Raw genomic sequence first — 21,013 nt, 5'->3', positions numbered from 1 at the left:
CTAACGTTAGCTAGAGATGTTAAAGATAACTTTATATTTCTTTCCAGCAAAGTGACAATATGTTGCCTCAAACACAATGTTGACTTACCTTAGAACAGATGTAGACATCATTGTTAATCTTATTCACGTTGAGTTGATGTTGTGGTCTAACGTTACCACACAACTTTATCCAAAGGAGACACTTTTCTCGGTTGAGATGTGGTTTAAAGTGTAAAAAATACACCTGGTCGCCCAGCCTCTCAGGATACCTTGTGTTGGAGTTGCATGTACCCCATGCACACCGTTTGACCATTTTTAAACTTCAAATCTCAGAAAAAGCTCATAAAACGAACGAAACTGACTTTCTGTGATGCATTTCAATGGACGTCCAGGCAGAGAATGTCCGAGTGTATGGAAATGGCTATACGCACTGTGATTGGCTCATCGCGTTTGAGGGCGGGACTTAGCCATAGGTCAATTGCAGGGTTGGTGATCCTATCCCGACTCCTCCGTCCTCCTCCTGTTAAACCACACCAGACATTAGGGCAACATTAGTGGGAAGTTTACACCCCTGCAACTGCAGCCAAACTCTTATCTGAGGCAGTATTATGTTCACACATCAGTTAGTCGACATCCTCAAAGTCTTTTCTTGTAACAGTGAAACATATTGTCTGAAAATACAAACCATGAAACATGAGTGTAACTTATGTGTTACCGATTTAAGTTTGGTTTTCTTTAGTAAGTATCTAGTCTGGCTTAAAACTTACTAACTAGCTCTACACTGCAATACAAGGGCATTTTGTTTATTTATTCCCATGTCTTCTGCAACTGCAAAGGATGCCTCTCTGCTAGTGACAGTTACATGTTAATATAAATCATACCTAATGCAGCTTCACTCCAGTATCTGTAGCTTAAGCCTATGTTATAAATAGCAACAAGACAGCCCAAGTCTTGCAGCAAAAAAAGTTGGATACACTCAAAATTTAAAGTATAGACATCCAGTGGATATGCATCCATGCAGTCAATGATGGGCTACATGTCAAACAGCATCACCGACGTGAGGTGCAATCAATTCAGCTTGCCACGCTATTGAACTACCACCGATTTAAAAAGACCACATGCAAGGGAAAATAAATCAAATGCACCTCAAGTGCCTGAAACAATATGGTGCCCAGGTGGGTGCTGGCTGCCTCGCCATTCATCTTGCCTGTAACGGCTGTTTAGAGACTGAATCCCTCAGGAGTTCTTCCCAGGGTCAACATCATTTATACTGAGGTACGGGATCAGAGGAAATAGGCCTAATTTAAGGAGAAGGAGGTGGGAGAGGAGAAGGGAGATAAGTGAAAGTCTGAGCAGAGAGAACGAGAGAGACAGCCAACTGAGCAGGTGGCAGTGAAAAAGTGTCATTAGAAATGTGTCATTTGACCTTGTTATCAGTTTAAAGTTTGAAGTAAACTTATTTACCGCTCCATTTAATTAGTAATGTTGCTTATTTGAGAAATTTTGTTTTTAAAATGACAAGATCTCTACATACTCAGAGATACTAGCTCCATTTGTTTTAATTAAAACCAGGCAAAATACTTGATGTAATTTTTTTTTAGTCAATAATATAATGACAAGAAAAAGAAAAGGATGTGAAGTGATATAATGGAAGGAAGAACAGAGGCGTGTTTTGGCACATACAATGTTCTCACAAGATTTAAAGTTCAGGTCATGACCTTCGGCTGTGGCCCACCAGCTGCCACTTTTTCTCTTCTCCATCCAACACTGTAAAACTGCTTTCTTCTCCTTGATCATCCCATCCCTCTTTTGCTTCTCCCCCTCTCTCTTTCTTGAAGACCCTTCCTGGCCTTTGCGTGCAGGGGCTTAATGCATCCTCACTTTTTTTCTGTTATTTCAAAGCTCTTACTTTACAAAGCACATTTGTAGCTTCCTTTCAACAATGGCCTTTAGAACAAGAGAGAAGATGACAGACTACAATGAATGCACATTATCAACTGTCAGAGGGAAGCATATGTAGGACATATCCAAACCATATTTTAAGTGTCTGTATGAGACATTCAGAGTATTAATATGGCAGTAAACCAATATTTGCCATGTAAAGACATGGTGTCATAAGCAGAAAATCCCATCTTCTCTATGGTTTATTGTAGTATAGTCTGAGTGGGTGGAAGTTCGCTGCATAGATCAGCCTCTCATTGGGCGGAACGAGCCACCCGCTGAAGTCCCGCCCTATCACCTCCGGTAGCTGTTTTCAACACGTTCTTTACTAACTTTTGCGGTGTTTGATCTTGCGGGGATGTAGCCATTTTTCTGCCATGGTTCGCGTCCTGTACGCAATATTTTTGTGGGCGTGTTACACCAAAACCTGTTTCCCCCCCGGCAATATTTTTGCAAGCGCACCGTTGCTGTGGCACCGCCCAGAACGATTGTGATTGGTTGAAAGAAGTTAAAAAAGCCAGGGCGTTTTTTTCTCCAATTTTAAAGTGAGAGTCGGCACAGCCAGACCTTTCTTTTCTTGAGAAAGGTCTGGTGAGCGAGACTAATTGTAGTAAGCCTGGCTAGCTCATTGCAGCCGTTTTGCACTGCACTCATACGGCAGTTATGGCTGATATCAGGACAGCGTCTTCTGCTCCCCCTTTCCTGATACAGGTTTCTTTTTACGCTTTTACTTTCTATTTACACTTCATGCTGCTGCAACTCTTTTAAAATCTTACTTGATTTTATGATTAGAGTTTAACAACTCTTTACCTCTGCCACTGATTTTATGAATCAGTTAATCCATGTGTTAAACTGCTTTAAATCCCCTCTATGTTGAATTGCCTTGCCTGTTTTATTTCATTTATATCTATTTTCATGTGAAGCACTCAGTACTTATACTGACATTATTGTAAAACAATTTGTTCTGCATGTCTTGCATGAAAGGTGCTATATAATTTAAGTTTATTATTATTCATATTTCTATTAAAATGAAAACAATTATAAAGAATAATTCAGTAGCCTACACCATTTAAAATAAATTAATAGCCGTGGACACAGGTACAGGCAGAGGATCAAAGTCAAATAATTACCAGATATGGACACACAATAAACACATGTTGAGGTTAGCAAAACAAATGATTTGGCGTGCGAGTCACTTACTATGATGAGCTTAAAAATTCAAACACCGGAGCTAGATGACCTACCTGCTAGTTCCTGGTGCGCTGGTCAGCTACAGCAGCACTGGAGACAGTTATGCACAAGAACAGGACTGTGTGTCGGTGTTACAGTTGTAGGGGATGTGAATGACAACACATCTAACATATACTTACATCACCCAGGCCAAATGTGTTGATCACAGGCCAGCCCCATATCCCCGCTACTTTCAGGCAGCCTTAGGATGCAAAAGCAGAACAGGATATGTTGTTTGTCATCATATTAAAGGAGCAAGATTGTTTTGTAAAACTACACCCAACCTAGTTGGCTTTATGCATGAACTTGGACTGTAACAAAAAAGTAAGTGTTAATGCTGTTTGGGGGAAAAAATGTTGGATTTAAACACAATAGTTGCTCCTAAATAGTAGCTTCATTAGTCCAAAGTGGAAATTTAGATCCTAAAGGAGCACATATTGTTGTTCTTGGGTCCTTAAATAAATGCTTTTGCTCACTGTTGTTAAAAGTTGTCTTGTGCACGTTTTAATAAATGCTTCATACTTTTCATGATATCCAGCTGATACTAGATAAAGGCTGCAAACATGTGGAGAAGCTGCACTAATAAAGACTTTCATGGTTTTCATGCTGTTGCATGCAAGGAAATTGCACCTTTATCTTTTTCAACAAAGGATCTAACCTTGACTCTGATGTGTCAGACCTGTGCAGGCTAAGCCTCCCACTGGATTTGAAAACAAACGGCACATCTGCTAATTAAAAAGAGAGCCAGATGGCAAAGACCTCTGGTTCTGTAGTCACTTTAACGCACTTTGCTGCTTTCTTTTGTGGCCTGATAAGTCAGTAAGAGGCGGCATGCAGTTGTCATCCAGGTTTCAGTTGTGCTTTTTCTTTGCTCCGAGCCCCAGTGAGCATCTTTTTGAAAAATGTTTCGAGAAATACTAATGTTCTTTGAAGTAAAGAGATATTTAGGTTTCCTCAAGGATGAAATTGGTAATCTGTGGCACATACACTAATTGGTATGAGGTTTCTGCTCTGGAACTCCTGACAGTCAGACTCTGCGTTTAATACTTAAACATCTGTCACATTGAATTTTCTGTTTACTTTTTGTAGCTGGAGTTTTTCTGTATCAGTTCACCTACGGTGGTTATGGCAAGTTGAGTTTTACAGCATTTTATCACATGTGGAACCTTTCAAATCCTTTATTTGTCAAATCTTTCAACATTTACAAGTCAGTGAAGTTAAACAAGGTCCTGATTCAGAAGTTGATGGGCTTAAATTATCGATTTGATATTTGTGTAGATCCGCCTTAAACTGATGTGACACAATAAGCTAGATCTTTTCTCTCGATAAAAGATGACACTCCACATCCACAGAGTGGCATCTTTTATCTAGATTTAACCCTTTGAATCCCTGCCTTTTTGCTCTGTTTTCTTGTATTTCATTACAGGCTTTCATAAGATTCACTACATGTCTTCGATAGTGTTATTTTAAGAATAAGTTGGGTTGGTCAACAGTGCTCTTTATTATTATTATTCCTTGTCTTACTTTGTACTTTAGTAACCACAGCCTCCACAGTGCTTCGGGGGATGTCAACAGAAATTATAATATTGCAGTGGATTCAGTGAGTTATGCTGTGGGCTACAGCTAAGGTGACTTTTTTTTAAGCTTTATTTGCCTATAAATTCATTTATCACTGTTATGGAGTTAAAGAAAGAGGTTTACTTTATTTTAAGGACATATTTTCAATGGAATGACTTACTCTGTCTCAAAGGGACAGAGACACACAGTCCACTCAGTGGGGTTACAGAAAGATGTTTCTTTTACCGCACAAATCTTTGGTTGAGTCTAGACACCTGTTTGCCTGCAAAACATCTGCTTTACAGCATCAGGTAGCTACAGATGATATAATCTGCCACCAAAGTGACTGTCAACAGCAGCTGAAATCGAGAAGCTGCTGCCTAAATGTTTTCTGCATTGATCTCTGATACTACAAAAAAGTTTGATAAGAGATTTTATTTGCATCGGAATTTTGCAAATGTGAGTAAAATCTAAAATGAAATCACCCATATAAACGTCATTCTGGCAATCACTGCTACTGGTAACTGCTTAGTTCTCTTTCTGTTTACAAATAACTAATCTAAGAAGACTAGGATTTGTACCCAGGTCCATTGTAAACTCAATTGTAAAGGAGAATCGTAAAGAGATGTAAAGACGTGGAAAAATAATTTAATTAAAGCCTTGGTTCTTTCTTAATCGGGTTTAAATTCATGTCCTCTCACAGAGTAAGTGATCAAAACTTACCATTCATCTCTATCAAAGAAAACTGATCTGAGTTCAGACACTCGAAGATAACTGAGCCTCCTACCTACCTGTCAAACAGATTGATTTGATTTAAGTCCTGCAGGGATCAGTAGATGTAAAGTCCAGCAGCCAGTGGCTGCTTGCTTCGCTGCCACTCAGTGGCCAACAAGCGGAGCTAACCGCTAACAGCAAGTGCTACTAACAAATTCGACAAATCCATTTAACACTTCCACCTTCCACAGACAGACACGCACAGCTGATTATTTACTGCTACAGCTCACAACACACACTAGCTGGTGACGCTGCTATGGTGTGAGTGGTTTAGCTGGCTAGCGAAACATCCTGGTACAGACTATTCACTGGAGTTTGCCATCCTGTCGTTCAGGCAGCATTAGAAGATAATTACAAGCACGGCTGTTCTTACAGTGTCTGAAAGTCCACCCTTCTCGTCAACGAAAATGAAACATAGATTTTGTCTTATTATCAAGATCTATTTTTAAAAGGTTGTGAAAAAGGTTGTTTTGTTTGTTTCTCTCACAAATAGGTCGTTTATTTCAACTTAAAATGGACATTTAAAGTATGTTGGACTTTCAGAGGTGAACACAGAATCCAGTCCACCGCCTCCTGGTCTGCTGCATGGTGCCCCGACCTCAGCTTTACTGCTGCTCCCATCATGTAGGAGGCTAAATGCACACAAAGGCAAATCCAGGCACACAGTCCACCATCTCCACATACTGTGCATACACACATGCTGAGTTGACACTTGGCTGACCAGTGCGGAGCAGAGGGCTGGACCTCCCATTACTGAACACAGAGCTTGTGGTCTCGCTCCACTGGTGAGGGTGTCAGCAGCTCCCTGTCCACCCAGCCAGAAGCAGGGTAATGGATTGTGTTATTCCTGGTTGTTGACATTGCAGCAGACCTGAGGTTGAATACACCCCACCCCCACACCTCTCTCTTTTTCCTGTCTGCCTGTTCTATTCTTTCTATTCTCCCTTTCACTGTTATTCTCTGTGCTTTCTGTTCTCTCACCTGATGTGTGTCAGATATCCTCACCAAAAACCTCTCCAGCAGTAAGGCTGTAAAAATGCACATGCTGTCAAGTTTCTCTCTTCCCTTTCTGGCATTTACACCTACTTAGTAGTTAGTACTCCATCACTTTTGAGATGCGATAACAGCTTACCCCTGAGTATGTGTCATTGTTGGGTAGTGTGCCGGGGCGTGCCTCACTAAATTTGCAACAAGCAAGCTGCGACTTGCAACTTGAGATCATTGTCCCTTCATTTTTTGACACTTTAACTAATTAAAACAAGCACCAAACTTGCAACCCATTAATGAGCAAAAGAGGACTGTAGGAAATTGTGCAAGAGTCATTGGTGAAATGAGATGTTGGCACCATTTGCAATCTGCACATAAGCAGCGTTTGCAAATCAGTGTGGGGAAACTAGCCTCTGGTCTTTTATACATTTGCACGTCTAATAGGAGTTTTTTGCATTTAACAAGGTCCAGTTTTTTGTTGTTTTTGTTTGCCCCAGATCATCCTGTTATATTAGGCGAGTAAAGCATTAGGGGTCTTGCTAAGGAGCTCTTACTGATGGGGTTGGCCGACCACCAGGATTCAAACTGTGGTCTCCCAGCTGCCAAGCCTTGGTGTTAGGTTATCAGTGGAATTATGAAGGACTACACTGAAATTGATATTGGATTTTTGAGGCCAGCTCAGAGAGTTTAAAAGGATGTTTGATAAATTAGCTGATATTTGGGGTCCTTTCTGTTTGTTTTTTTCCATATGCTCATTCTCAAAAAGGGTCACTAGTTTGTTTTGTGCTCACCAGGACATAGAATGTAACCTCTAATTCTTTGTAGCTCAAATACAATTCATATAATGTGTTCCTCACTCTGTCCATCTCTTCTAGGCAGTAACAACAGATCCTTTTCCAGTGAAGATGCTCTATGACAAGTCACATGACCAGGTGTGGGTCCTAACATGGGGGGATATGGACAGAACACACCCAACCCTCCAGGTGAGTACACAGTGCATGTGTATGTGTTTGTCTTTTTTAGTTTTTTCTACAAGGACAATCCAAATAACTGACCTTAAAGCTGCAGTGGATCGCTACATAGCAACAAGAGATAACTGGTATTGGACTGAGTGCCTATTTGTTACTGTTAAGGTCACACTTTTGTATTTTGGTCTTGAGTTTTGTGTTAGTGTATCTATCCAGTGCTAGAATCTAATGAATCTGTTGAGTAAAGTGCAGGAAGTTCATCTCCATTGCAGCCTCATTTTTAAATCAGGCTGGTGATTATTTACGTAAAGTCCAGCCTTGCGCAGCTTTTAAAGTACAAATAGCCCTTCTTTATTATTGTCTCTTTACCACACCACCCCACACCTACTTTTTCTGTGTGTGTATTTGTGAACTCTGATGAGCGATTCTCTTCCTGGGAGAATATAATCTATATAAGCTGTAGAGAGTTCACCAAGTGAGGAAAGCAGCGCCTCATAACTAATTGAGCTCCGTTGTGTACCTGCATACTCTGTTTATGTGATAAGTATTTTCACGGCAACATCTAATCTATGTATGTTTTAGAGCATTTACCAAGCCAGCAAAACAGCAATTCACAGCTGCGGTGCTGTCGGCTTGTGCCTGGCGTCCCTTTGGACCACTGGTGTTGGAGACTTCACAAATGAGAAATGATCACAGGTGTGGTTGTATTTAATCCACCTCGGGGGATTGGTTGAGGCGAGGGAAGAGAGAGGAGGATGCAGAGAGGGTCGAGGAGGTGGAGGGGAGGGGAAAGGGAACAGAGTTGGTGCCCGGGGGAAGAGGTATGATGCTGTTTTTATAGGGCCAGTGTTGTGTGTGTTTGCGAAGGAGGACACTGCCACGAGTAAAGCCACCAAGGGATCCCATTGTAATCTCAGTAATAGACACAAACATGTTTATTGTTCTGCTTCGTCCCATTGGAGGGACAGATCCCATTATAATCATGTGAGGTGTTGTGTTCGGTCTTTACTGTTTGGGGATGTGGCGTGTCTATTCATTGTGGGGACTGCAGAGGGATGATACACTCTCAAATTTACGATTCTTCAGAGGATCTTTGCAGTGAAATGACTCATTTTAGTTTAGGAAATCACTTGAATGCGTAATTTTTCAGGGCTGTTTGCTTTGTTGGTTTTGAACTCTAGTGGTTTCATCAAAATTTTTAATAGTTAATCAGGGGTTGTGGAGCTGTTAGTGGTACTGCAGTAGTTTGTCAAATGGTCCTATAAATACTGCTTCATTTTACTCTTTTATTCAGATTTTTTAAAAGAATCTTTAATGGTATATTAGATGGTTGTGATTCCACAGGTGGCACTATGGTCTGGCAAACAAAAGTAATGAACACCAACCACCTGTGTTAGGGCTTTCCGCTGATTTACAATGTGCATGGCCAAGCAGACCGCATGTGTCTGTGCATTTAGTGCACCTTTTCGTCATAGACTGTAGGTGTACAAGCAGGGGATTTGTTTCTGTGTGTAGCTGTCTCAGTGAAGATGCACACTTCTGGTGTTTATGTTGGAATTGTTTTTTAACATCTCTTGGAGGTTATAGTCTTAAATTAAGCAGAAAATTCTATGAAAAGATGTTTTTCATCGCAGACAAAACAATTTTCTCCTCATATAATTTTGAATCAATCAGAGTACTGAGAGCAGCTTTGCATAACATTTCTCCATTTTGCGGCTGCTGCCTAAACTGCATCAAACACATTTTTGTGTTTTTCATTTTATTCATTTCCCCACTTCCTTCAGTTCTTCAGGAGTAATGAATAATTAGAGAGCAGGGGATGAATCATTCAAAAATGCAATTGCGGGGAAACTGCATAATGGATTGGAGGCCACTTGGATCACACCACAAATAAATGGTCTGATAATGTCATTATCATTTGGACTGAAAGTAATTGACCTGTTCAGCAGCTGCCTGTCACTACCAGAGGCACTGCTCCGCTTCAGCGGATCATACATGTGTATGAGCGCATGTCTGTGTGTGCGCATGTCAATTCTTGTGCTCCTGATGTGTCAGGGTGCGTTTGAGAATGTGGAGAGGTGTGCGTTCAGCTCGGTGTGTGTGTGTGTGGTATTCTTAAGCAGCCAAGTTTTAGGATGGCTCAATATCTCTGTGTAAACATCAGAGGGAGTGTGATTGTCAATTCATTAGAGAAGACAAATGGAGGAATCTCTGGCGGGCAGAGAGAAACGTGGCCTTTCAGACTGTCAGTCCAGTCTGCATCTACGTGCCAAGAAGGCATTTAACTCACAGGCACTTTGTTTTTCTCTGTGCACACAAGGACACCGTAGTTCCCATCTGTTTTCTCCCCGTTTATCTCTCTATTAGATTTGCCAAGTATGTGTTTAAGGCTGATTATTATTATAATTTAAATCGTTATGACAACAAGTTGTCACAACAGCAAACTACATGTATTCAATTAAGGCTGGCAACATAATCTCCATATTTACAGTAAAAAAAAAATCTAATACATTTTAGTTTTTATTTGGTTTTATTTTGAAGTTTTGTTTGTTTTTTCCATTTTATTGATGCGTCACTCATCTTATCTCTTTTCAGTGTGAAACACAGTATTAATTTAGCCCCTTTCCCACAGGACAAAAAAAACACCCACATACATCTGGCTTTTGTCTAAAGATTACAATCAGCAGTCACTCCCAGGACTCTTCAGTAGTCACAGGTATTTATCGGCTCCAGCTCCAATCAGCAGTGATGAAAATTAGTCACCAGGGTTGACTCACTAATTTTCACCCCTTTTCCAGCAAGATGCAGTGACACACTGCAGCAAATTCTGACCATCTCTGTCCAGGCAGCACTCAAATATTGTTCCAAATTTGTCAGCTTAGAGTTTGAAAGAGCGACTGAACAAGTAGGAGATTTAAAAAATAAGTAACCATTGTAACATTTTTACTGGCCTCCCTGCTGCTTTCTACTGTAACTAACCTGTTCTCTGGCATGTTTTTGACATTCAGCGTGACACACCAGAAAAAATAAATAAATATAAAACAGAAAGGCATAACCGTCTACTACAGAGCCATGTACAGGGTTGTGGTCTACTGGCAATGGGAAGCAGTTTGTCGCCTATCGCCAAAAACCTTTGAAAAAAGAAGACAGACTTCTCAAATGTTATTTTTATTCTACAATAACTTCACATAGATAAAACAGCCTAATAAAAGCAAATGTAATCAAAGGCATCTGGTGGCCTAGTGGTTAAGACCCACACCATGTCTCTGCTTGTTTGATTCTGGCCTGTTACCTTTATTGCTCTACCACTGTAGGATGTAAGATGATGACACTGGATGGCAACTAATGGAATTCATTTAGTGTTGGAGTGTAACACATAAATATCTGATCTGTATATCAGCAACCATCTCTCTCCTTTTTGTATGCATACAATTAAAAAAAAAACAAAACTGATTTACACCTCGGAGAGTAAAAAATAACCACCAAGTATTAATTCAAGCTTTAAAATTCTGCATCGATCTCAAGCAACAAGCCTTTGAATCTTCCAGGGAATCCATAATATACTGTTTTGCTCCCCAGGAGCAACAAGACAAGTAATTCTGACAGTGTGTGAAGAAAAAAATCATGTAACATGTGCGGCAGTGGATAATATTAAAGTGCCTCATAAGATTTATTGAATTTTCTGGATTACACAAATACACTGGAGCATTTGAGGAGTCCCATCTTATATGGGTGTTCTGTAGTTGGATGGGAAGTTAAAAAAAAAAAGGGGGGAAAAGCTACTCAAGGCTTCTGCAGAGTGAATGTTGTTGAAAAGCAAAAGCTACTCAGTCAGAACCAAATCCCCCTCAGGTATTAGGGCAGCCAGCGAGGCAGGGACAGAGTAAAACTCAATTGGGCCTCGTTGCTGAGTGTGTGGATATGAAATCCAAGCATGAGCGATGACAAAGAGAAGCCAGTGGCATTAAGTTTAGAGCACCTGCAGCCCTGGAGACCACAGAGGCTGCCTAATAATACATGAGCAATACTACATTGAACCTCATTAACTCCCGTCATTGTATTCTGCAACTGTTGTAATGCCTTTTTCTTTAATGAGGATTCTTTTTATGTCTCACAAGCAGTGAAAAACAGGCAGATCTATTTTGTTAAAAATGGATGAGCTAGTCAGGAGGATGGAGAAAGAGAGAGGGAGAGCTTTTGAGGAGCATCGCAGCAGTGTAGCAAAAGTAACAACTCTGCAACTTAAAGTGCTATTTTTATTTTCTTGCATTTGATAGTTCTGAGGGAAGAGTGTGGAGTGTGGCCCCCCACTGGGCATCAGGTAGAGGTTCAGCTTTAGTGGCGTAGGTGCAGACATCAAAATAGATTTTACACTTAGTTCTTTCCTTTTAAAACAATAGTCTATATACTCTCTCCAGCAACATTTGCTTAGCTGTCTAAACCTCGAGCTGCTTCAATAAGCCGAGTTTCTCTGAGCATATAAAGTCTGAAAAATCAGAAGAAAAAAGAGCTGCTTTTACTGCGGAAGCAGGAGCAGAAGTTGACTGGTTGCTTTTAACCTCTCAAACTCCACAGGGATGCCAGCGTTCCCGGCCAACATTATTGTCTTCTGGAGGCTGTAGAGGGCTGAGGTTTAAAGCTGGAGTCAGGAAGGGGAGGGGGTTAAACAGTGCTCCAAAGTTAGGCAAAATTGTGCCGAGGGAAAAACTGGCACGGCCATTGTCACAGGGGTCCATTGACTTCTCACCTCAAGATATCTGAATGAAAGTGGGCTCAATAGGTGCCCATGAGTCTGCCCTTTAGAGACTTACCCACTTTATGCTTGTCCTATGCAGTTTTTGGCATGCAGTACAAATGTTACTTTCACCTAGTGTATTTGAATATTTCTGCAAACTGGTAATCTTGGATTTGCATAATTTGGGCATGACTGAAGCTGAGACTGTTTTAGATTCTGTGAGCCCAATCTTATTAATGTGTGATGATAGTAGCCCCTGTAGTGGCTATTTTATTGCACTGCCACATCATCCAGTTCATGTTAATACGGGCACAGTCAAAACTGTAAACAGTAAAACTGTATCACTTATTTTTTTGCAATTGTATTTTGTTAAATTATTAATAACTTTTTTTTATTTTTACTAAATTGTCATATCACAAAAAAAAAAACCAAAACTGAAATACTGTGATATTTTGGGGCCATATCACCCACTCCTAGTAGTAAGACCATATTTTATTAAACTATTATATATAAAAATATATATGACCTATTGTGACCTCTTGGAGAATCACAGCCTCAGGAAACTCTAAACAAACTAGAGGTCTAGGGCGTTCAGAGGATATATGGCTTTCATAGGTATATTTTCAATTAGAGGGGTTCTCAGCAGTTTCCAGAAGAGAAGTGCTGGCCATCCAATCCCCCCCAAAAAATTGATATTCTTACATAAAATCTCAAAATGTCGGAGGCTTTTGATATCACATCAGGAGGAGCAGCATAAAAAAAACAATCCATGCTGTTCCGCAGGGTCTTTTAATGTGGTATTTTAGGGGGGATTTTTGACCATTTTTATCAGTTCTTGAGTGGTAAAAAATGCTCAAATTTTGCAACACATCTGTGTAACATTTAGTATCCAGCCAAAAATTGCTTATGAGACATAACTGAGCATGTGAATGGCCATCAAATACTTCCATCATACTGTTCTAAGCCCTCACACACTCTAAATGTTCAAAGTTTGAATAGGCACCTAAACAAAACAGTGTTTATTCCATATTTATGACAAAAAGAAAACGTCAGACAGTGCGCTGTCAGTGAGCTTAATCTCAGATTTATCTTCAGGTTACCTGCTTTCAGTTGATGCATACCACTACTATGTAGCATATACTAGGGATGCACCGAAATGAAAATTTGTGGCTGAAGCCGAATAAAATTAAACGCTTGGCCGAATACCGAGTACCAAATATCGTTGTTTAGTTTTTCATTAGTTTTTGCAGATGAACCCCCTCCAGATTAGTGTTGTCACGGTACCAAAATTGGGACCCACAGTATGATACCAGTGAAAGTATCATGGTTCTGAGTAGTATCAAGATACCACAGCGAAAATGAGGCAGATGTGCCTTTTGTCATTTATAAGAAGATAAATCACTTTTCTATAATACATCACTGATATTTCAATGGAATAAATTACTTACTGACTTATTCATACTTCAAAAACAGCATCAATAAGTGATTAACATAGGGGGATCAAAATAAAATAAATAAATGAAGTAAAAATCAACCAGCCACCCTCCTCCCCTGACAAGTAACGAACAGTCCCTAAAGTGCGGTGAGGTTTGTGGACCGTTACCTGCCACAAGGAGAGAAATGTGAACGACTTGTTTCTCCTCTGACACGTCATATACCTGTGTGCCGCCACGGCTCGGCTGTCCAGGTATTTTTGGGCAGTCATGACGCCAAGAAGAGGACATTATTGGAGTCGAACTTCTCCGTTGCCGGTAAGCCGTTATCTTGCGCCGCGGAGCACTATGGCCGCCGTATTTGACAGGAATATGTATTCCTGTCTGTGTCTGTGACCCCCGTTCAACCCACAACCGGCAGGATTTGCCTTTTGTTTCTGCTGCTGGTTGAAATCTGTACTCGCACAACGCGTTCCTGAATGATTTACTTTGCTCGCACAAAACTATTTTTAGTCGCAAATGCAAGTGCGGTGACGGACGGAGTAAAATATCACCACACTGTCGACATTTTACTCCATCTGTCACCGCACACAGTTTGATTGCGTTATCAAAACACGCCGCTATTATTCGGCCTTGTTTTTCACTTATTCCACCGAATACCGAATGTGTGTTTTTTTGCAATATTCGGCCGAATATATTCAGTTACCGAATATTCGGTGCATCCCTAGCATATACCGTTGACATGCTATCTCACTTTAAAGATCCCGTCCCCCCTAAAATGACAAAAACAGGCCTATTGTAGGGAGAGGACGAGATGATGAAGTTAATAAATGCACACTCTCACATGTGTGGGTCCCATAAACAACCTCACTTGTCCTTGACTGTGACCTGAGCATGCAGGCATGCATGATGGAGCATGTGTCATCCACAATGGGGTGCATTGGGAGCCCACTGGAGTGTGTGCACACCCTTTTTAGCCCCCTCCTTGCACTGTGCAAATATGCTGATTCAGTGCCAGGTGTATGACATGAGAGATGGAACATTTATTGTTGTGTGTGCGTCTAAGACAACCATCTTTGAATGAGATGCTTTATCAGAGAACTGAGATGGGGCCATGTTTCATCAAGTCATATACTGCAGATGTTTATCTGTTCCAGGATATATGGACATGTCAGGGGAACAAGTCCAGGCTCTTAAGACCTGAGATATGAGCCTTCATGGCGATGAAGCTAGAAGGTCTCAGGTTTAACTATCACAACAATCAGATCGTCTCTGAGCAGGACACTTAAAGGAGCACTTTACGATATTCAGAGCATTAATACAGCAGCAAACATCCATTTGCTACATAAACATAAAGTGGAATAATGGCGTCCTGAGCAGGGAATGAACTCACGCTACCTCTGTGTGTGTTGTAATCTATTCACATTCACGGATGCTCACTGATGGTCCGATACTAGTGTGTCAGTGCCGTAATATATGGATAGAAACAGCTTCACCGCTTTTTCCAGGATATACTTCTGGGCAAACTGATTTCCTTGTAAAGAGACGTGAGGCATGACAGTATGCTGACTGCAAATAGCAAACACACGCCTGTCAATTTAGAATGATTCTGATTCACCACCACCACCATACGCATGGTGGTGAGAACATAATCAACCGATGTGCGCGTCTCATTCATTTGATGGTGATTCTGTGTGCACACTTTTTTTTAATGCGCAGAGTACAGAGTACAAACATTTTACAGAACAGTAAATGAGCTGATGGATGTGAGGAGCAGCTGCTGCAGAGCCGAGTGAAAGCAAACTTTTAGACCAGGTGCAATGACCGGTTAAGTTTCACTTTCACTGCGCCTAACGTTCTGCTGCTCCGTCTGTGCCCAGAGTACATTCTGTGCTCTGAATGTGATGCAATGAATAACCGAACACTAAATATAGTGTTCCTACTGAACAGTTCAGCTCCATAAAGAGAAAATCAAAATGTGGCGACAGATGTTATCTTGGAGAGCTGCCACAAATTGATGTGTACGAAAGCCTTGGCTCACTTATCACCGCTGCTCTGCGCCATGTTCATACAGCAGTCACCACGAATAAGGTGTTGGCGTGGAAGCGTAGTGTCCCATCAGCTGTGTCAGCACTGTTCATGTTGTTGGCACGGTTAGCTGCCAGCTCTGCCACCTCCATGTTGAGAGCCGTGTGCAGACAACCTCTGAATCATGATATGCTCTGAATATCAAAAAGCACTCCTTCAACCCTAACCCAGATGATACTTGTGAGTTTAAAAAGGTATTTTGTAGTAACGCGCATATTTATGATAAGGGTCCCTATAATTAGTTTAACTCTTGTTACAGTGAAGATATAAGCTCGACGGTGCTCTGCAGTGGGCAAACCATATAATTGAGAAACGCTTTCTAAATTAACATTTAATTAACATTTCTTTGACATTTGTGCACTTCAATTTCTTGTCACTAATTGGCATTTTCACCAATACAGATTCATCTGGGATAAATGTCAGCCTGGCTGACTGCTCTGGTTCTACACTTAACCTCAGTCTTCATGTTACAGTGGTTTTAACAACATACAGAAACTATGTCTTGTATTATATTTTTCATTTTGTGATTAAAAATCATTTTTGTTCATGTGGATTACTTTCCAAATTAAAGACATTGATTAGAAATGTTCTCTGTATATTCTGAGCCATGTCCTCATTATTTTATGTCATCTCTGCTGCCAACAAAATGTGAAAAAATATAAAACTTCTCTCTCTACGTATTTATTTTTTTATGTCTTTGTATTGATATTTAATATTCACGCTGTTATGTGTCCACAGGTAATTCCTCAAGCCAGTGTCGGAGAAGTACATCATGCAATCCGCACAACTTTCCAGAGGGTCAACGACTTCTTCATTCCTCCGACCAACCTCATCATCACCCATGTGAGGTAAAACAGCGCGCGCACACACACACACACACACACACACACACACACACACACACACACACACAGACATTCAGCCACCTCTAACCTTAAAGCACAGGCGACCTCATTGCTCACTCATCACAGCTGTCCTTCTGAAGTGAAGGAGAAAAGAGCAAATGAGAGTCCTAATGAGAATCTCGATGAGTGTTAATCACTGTCCCCGAAAATATAGAAAGGCTATTAACCTTTTCCTTGAACTTTGTCAATTTAGGTTTGCCTTTGTCTTCCTCAAAAATGAACCTGCGGTACACAAGATTGACCTGGAGACCTTCCACCGGGTCAAGACCATCAGCCTGAAGAACTACAGCTGCATACCGGTCAACATGGCCTACACACATCTGAGTGGCTTCTACTTCGTCCAGTGCCAGAGCAAGAGCCACCTGCAAGCCCCGCCCCAGCTCCTCATCGACAGCGTGACGGACACGGTGATTGGTCCAAACCTAAACATCACAGGGCAGCCGTTTGTGTCACCAGACGGGCGCTACATTGTGACACCTGACCCGCAGAGCTCAAAGCTGATAGTACAGACCGTGTCTTTCCAGGGGGAGCTGGGTCTGAACCAGGAACTGGACGAGCCTGTAGCTGTCTCCGATCTGGCTTTCCAGCCGTCCTTCACAGAGTCCAACCAGCATGTGGTTGTGGCCACCTCAGGCTCAGGCACGGACCTGCTATTTGCCGATCTGTCCTCGGGCCGTACTGAGGTTCTCCGGAGCCTCAAGGAGCCCCTGGCCCCCCAAGCCTGGCCCTGGGGAGGCCCCAACAGAGTAGTGGTCTCCAGTGGATTGTTCGGACAGTACCTGGTGACGCCGTCAGCCGAGTCCCTCTTTGTCCTGAATGGCAAACAGAGAACGCCGCACTGCGAGGTGTCAGACATCAAGAGAGGGAACACAGTTGTCTGGGTCGGCGAGGTATGAGTAAAAAAGAAAAGAAAGAAAGCCAGAGACGTAGGATTAGGGACAGACGCAAATGAAAAAAGGAAAGATCAGGCCAAATTACCTACTATAAAGATTTATGTGAACATAAGTTGTGGACTCAACCCTGGGACTGAGCGAGAGGGATACATGCCTGGGTTTATTGTAACAAAAGTACACTTAAAAATAGAGTAATTGAGAAAACATTAAGAAACCCTGTTGTGATATTTCTATTGGGAGAAAGTGTCAATGCCGTTCAGTGCAACAGTGATCTATGTGCACTTAACTATACAGAATTGTACATTATTGCACTTCCTTCCATGTTATCACAGCAAATAGGTACCTGAAGAGGGGTTATTAACGAACTATGAACTATGCACAATGCTCACTTTTTTTAGAGTAAAAAGCTTTCCGATTTTGTTTATCTCAACAATGTTTGTCGTTTTCACCAGTGCTGCATATAATCACCACAAACTGTCCGTCTGTCCTGTCTGCCTTTAGTGTATGTGTGTTCTGAGTCCTTTTAAAAGCTACCAAACCCATCTGTTTATTCGCCTTTGTCATGGTATTGTACTGTATCCTCCCTCTGAAAGCTTTCATTCTCCTCATGCCGGCAGAGGTTGGCTTTATGCACACGTGTACTACCCTCTATTTACATTGTCTATCCAAAGAGCCCGACTGGTCCATTAGCCGTCGTCAATGGATGTTTCGCTCGCAGAGGAAGCCTAACCAGAAATGAACAGTACATCTTTTGGTCTCTTGCAATGGTATAATCTGTCCCCCGCTGTCTCTCACATTTATTCTATACCTACAGCACAACTCTGTGCTGCCGAGCCTGAAAATGCCACTTAGCAGATTCCCTCAGGGTAATGATTCCAGTTTACGCTGACCCCACATGCTGAGGCCGTGCCAAAGTGGCATCAACTCCACTATCTGACTGGCTGTGAGCATTTGTACATCCTCCCAGAGAGCCATGCATCGAGATCAAACTCCAAGGCAGGTAGACTCCACTTACCATGTGGTAGTTGTTCAGCTTTACGTAAAGGACTGTAAGACAAACAGAATATCTTTTTATTAGTTACATCTAGTCAGCAACAAAGCTTATATTTTGGATTTGTCATTTGTATCTGGATAGTTGAGATAAAAAAAATGTGCTGTATCTCAAAACCTAGTACCCTGTGTGGAAAGTAGGGCTACATTGTAAAGACATTAGCATTAGTTTTTCCTTCATCCTATTTCCAGGAATAATTATCAATTGTTAAATTACAACAATGACCATAATTTTAAAGGTTTCCTAATAATTACAATCATTGAAAGTGTATACCTACTTTTGAAAAAAAACGGTATCATCTGTCTTGAGGCAGTAACCGAATAAACACCAGCAGCTCTTCGTCCTTCATAATAGCAGATATGTTCTCTCTGTGTTCCAATCATCTTCTTTGTAATTTGCTTTTGCCATTTGCACTAATCATTATAATGATGGTCCATTAGCAGCAAGACAATGCTGCTGTTTCTCTGCGGATGTAATAATGTTATCAGAAATTACTGGAATTATAATGTCTCAAACATCTCTGCCCCTTGACAGTAGTGCTGAATGTCTGTATGTGAATACTTGGCCCAGACATCCCACTTGATGGCTCATAGATATTGGCTGAAAATGGGTGCCGGTCTTGGGGCAATGTTTTGTTTTGTTTTTTCTCTTAATGCTGCAAAGCCTCCAAACCTCAAACTACAGTTAAAAAATGAAGGTCCACCTTTGTCATTTGGTACAGATGTTTTCGTTTTCTAATTTTACATTTAAGATAGATCAAAAAGCTGATTCCTGTAGCAGACAAATTTTGTATTTTACCAAAATAAGCATTTAAATAATCACATGAATGAGCCTGCTTCTAATTTTGAAATTAGAAAACATACATGCATAGAAAACTAGCGCCCTTCGTCATTGTATTCCTAGAATTTGCTGTGTTCTAAATAGTCAGCCTGTCTAAATCTATTTTTAAATTAGCTTTCACTGCCAGCACAAATCAGTGAGAAGCAACACATAAGACATAATTCAGAACTCTACTAATAAATTAAATCACCTAGAAATCATGGGCTATGGAAACAGAAGCACTAATGCTCAGTCCCTGCATGGAAAGAGGAAATATTTTCTTGATAGTCTTTGGAAGCTCTCTTGTATATACAGTGTGTGCTCAAATACTCACAGCCTGTAGGATTTTGCAGTTGTTGACTGTTTTCTTTCTTGGTGCATTAAATTTGTTTGAAAGAAGTGGGATTGAACTTGTATTTATCTCTGAAGGCCGTCCACAGACCAAGAAGTCCAAAGGAGCCGTGTAAGAAAAGTGTACCACTGTAAGTCTAACTGGAGTTTCCTGAATGGAGTATATCTGCTCATGTGTTGTTGTTTTTTTACCCCGACACAAACAGCAGCCCAAATTAAATATTAACCATCATCTCCTAATATGTAGTTGTGCCTGTAACTCCCCTAATGCGACGCAATGTGTAGGGTAGAAGCCACGCTGTGTGAGAAAAGAAAAAGTTAAACACAGGAGTGAAGCAGATTTGTTGTTCTTGTGTGTGATTTAGGTATTTGCTGCTAATCTGCCATGAAAATACATTCTGGCATGAAAGCCTGCTAAATGAACTTTTTGAAGGCAATGATATAATGATAGACCACTGTTGCACTGAGGAGAGAATATACTATCTGACATACATTTATGTTTAATGAAATTTGTCAAATTGGTAGCCCAGTTTTCTCACTGTATCAATGAAAAAAAGAATTGTCAACTTACTTTTAAAAGACAAAGTCACTCCCCAGTGGCTCTAATGGAGCCATCTACAGTATTGGACATCTCCAAGACATGCATGTAATGAAAATAGACCTTCAACATGATCATCATTGACCACTCTCAGTGATCTCTCACAGTCACATACGGTTTACAGTTGCTTGTGAAAAAGTCACTTTTTCGCCCTGTCATCGTCACGTCCGTCCGCTTATCTCTTAAGGTTGATTCAGCAGTATGACATTGCTACTAGAGCCAAGGAGAGCAAGAACAAAGAGACTGCACCTGCGCTTGCTGATATAACTTCATTATTGGCTAGCCCATGTTGTTTGTTTGGATCTACCTTCAGTGTCACATGACTATTTCCGTACCTCTCCTTGAACCCTCAAGTAAGGGGGCTGCAGAGCTGAACCGCTTGGTGTGATAGACATTGATAGGAACCACTGTTGTAGATAACCTTGTTCATGTTTAGAACACGTTCAGACATGACAAAACTGACTGTACAGTTTTCTTTATGCATTTTGTGTGTTCTGGTTTATGAGGGAATTGTTTTGTAAGAAAAAATGGAATTAAATATATTGTAAAAATCAGTCATCTTGTTGTGTCTTTAAAGTTTATTGATTGCAACTTCAAATGACAATAAGTGATGGAGAGATGTGGTGTTATGTTCACTTTCAGACATGCATTATGTAGAATTTGTCAAGCTTCAACAACTTCCATAGTTAATATTTGACTACTTT

At 40.9% G+C, this 21,013-nt stretch overlaps 1 protein-coding gene across 1 annotated transcript in view; it reads left to right on the top strand.

The window, feature by feature from the left end:
* fstl4 (follistatin-like 4) overlaps positions 1-20,284 on the top strand; it is a 305,040-nt gene extending 284,756 nt beyond the window's left edge. The window contains exons 14-16 of the mRNA XM_049592891.1: positions 7,344-7,451; positions 16,431-16,540; positions 16,791-20,284. Coding sequence (XP_049448848.1) covers positions 7,344-7,451; positions 16,431-16,540; positions 16,791-17,493 — 921 coding nt within the window. The 3' untranslated portion in view covers positions 17,494-20,284. The remainder of the gene's footprint in view (positions 1-7,343; positions 7,452-16,430; positions 16,541-16,790) is intronic.
* The last annotated feature ends 729 nt before the right edge of the window (positions 20,285-21,013 follow it).

Source organism: Epinephelus fuscoguttatus, linkage group LG12 (genome assembly GCF_011397635.1).
Source record: "Epinephelus fuscoguttatus linkage group LG12, E.fuscoguttatus.final_Chr_v1".
NCBI lineage: Eukaryota > Metazoa > Chordata > Actinopteri > Perciformes > Serranidae > Epinephelus > Epinephelus fuscoguttatus.
The sequence above is the reverse complement of the archived record's forward strand: the minus strand, read 5'-3'. Positions and strand labels throughout refer to the sequence as shown.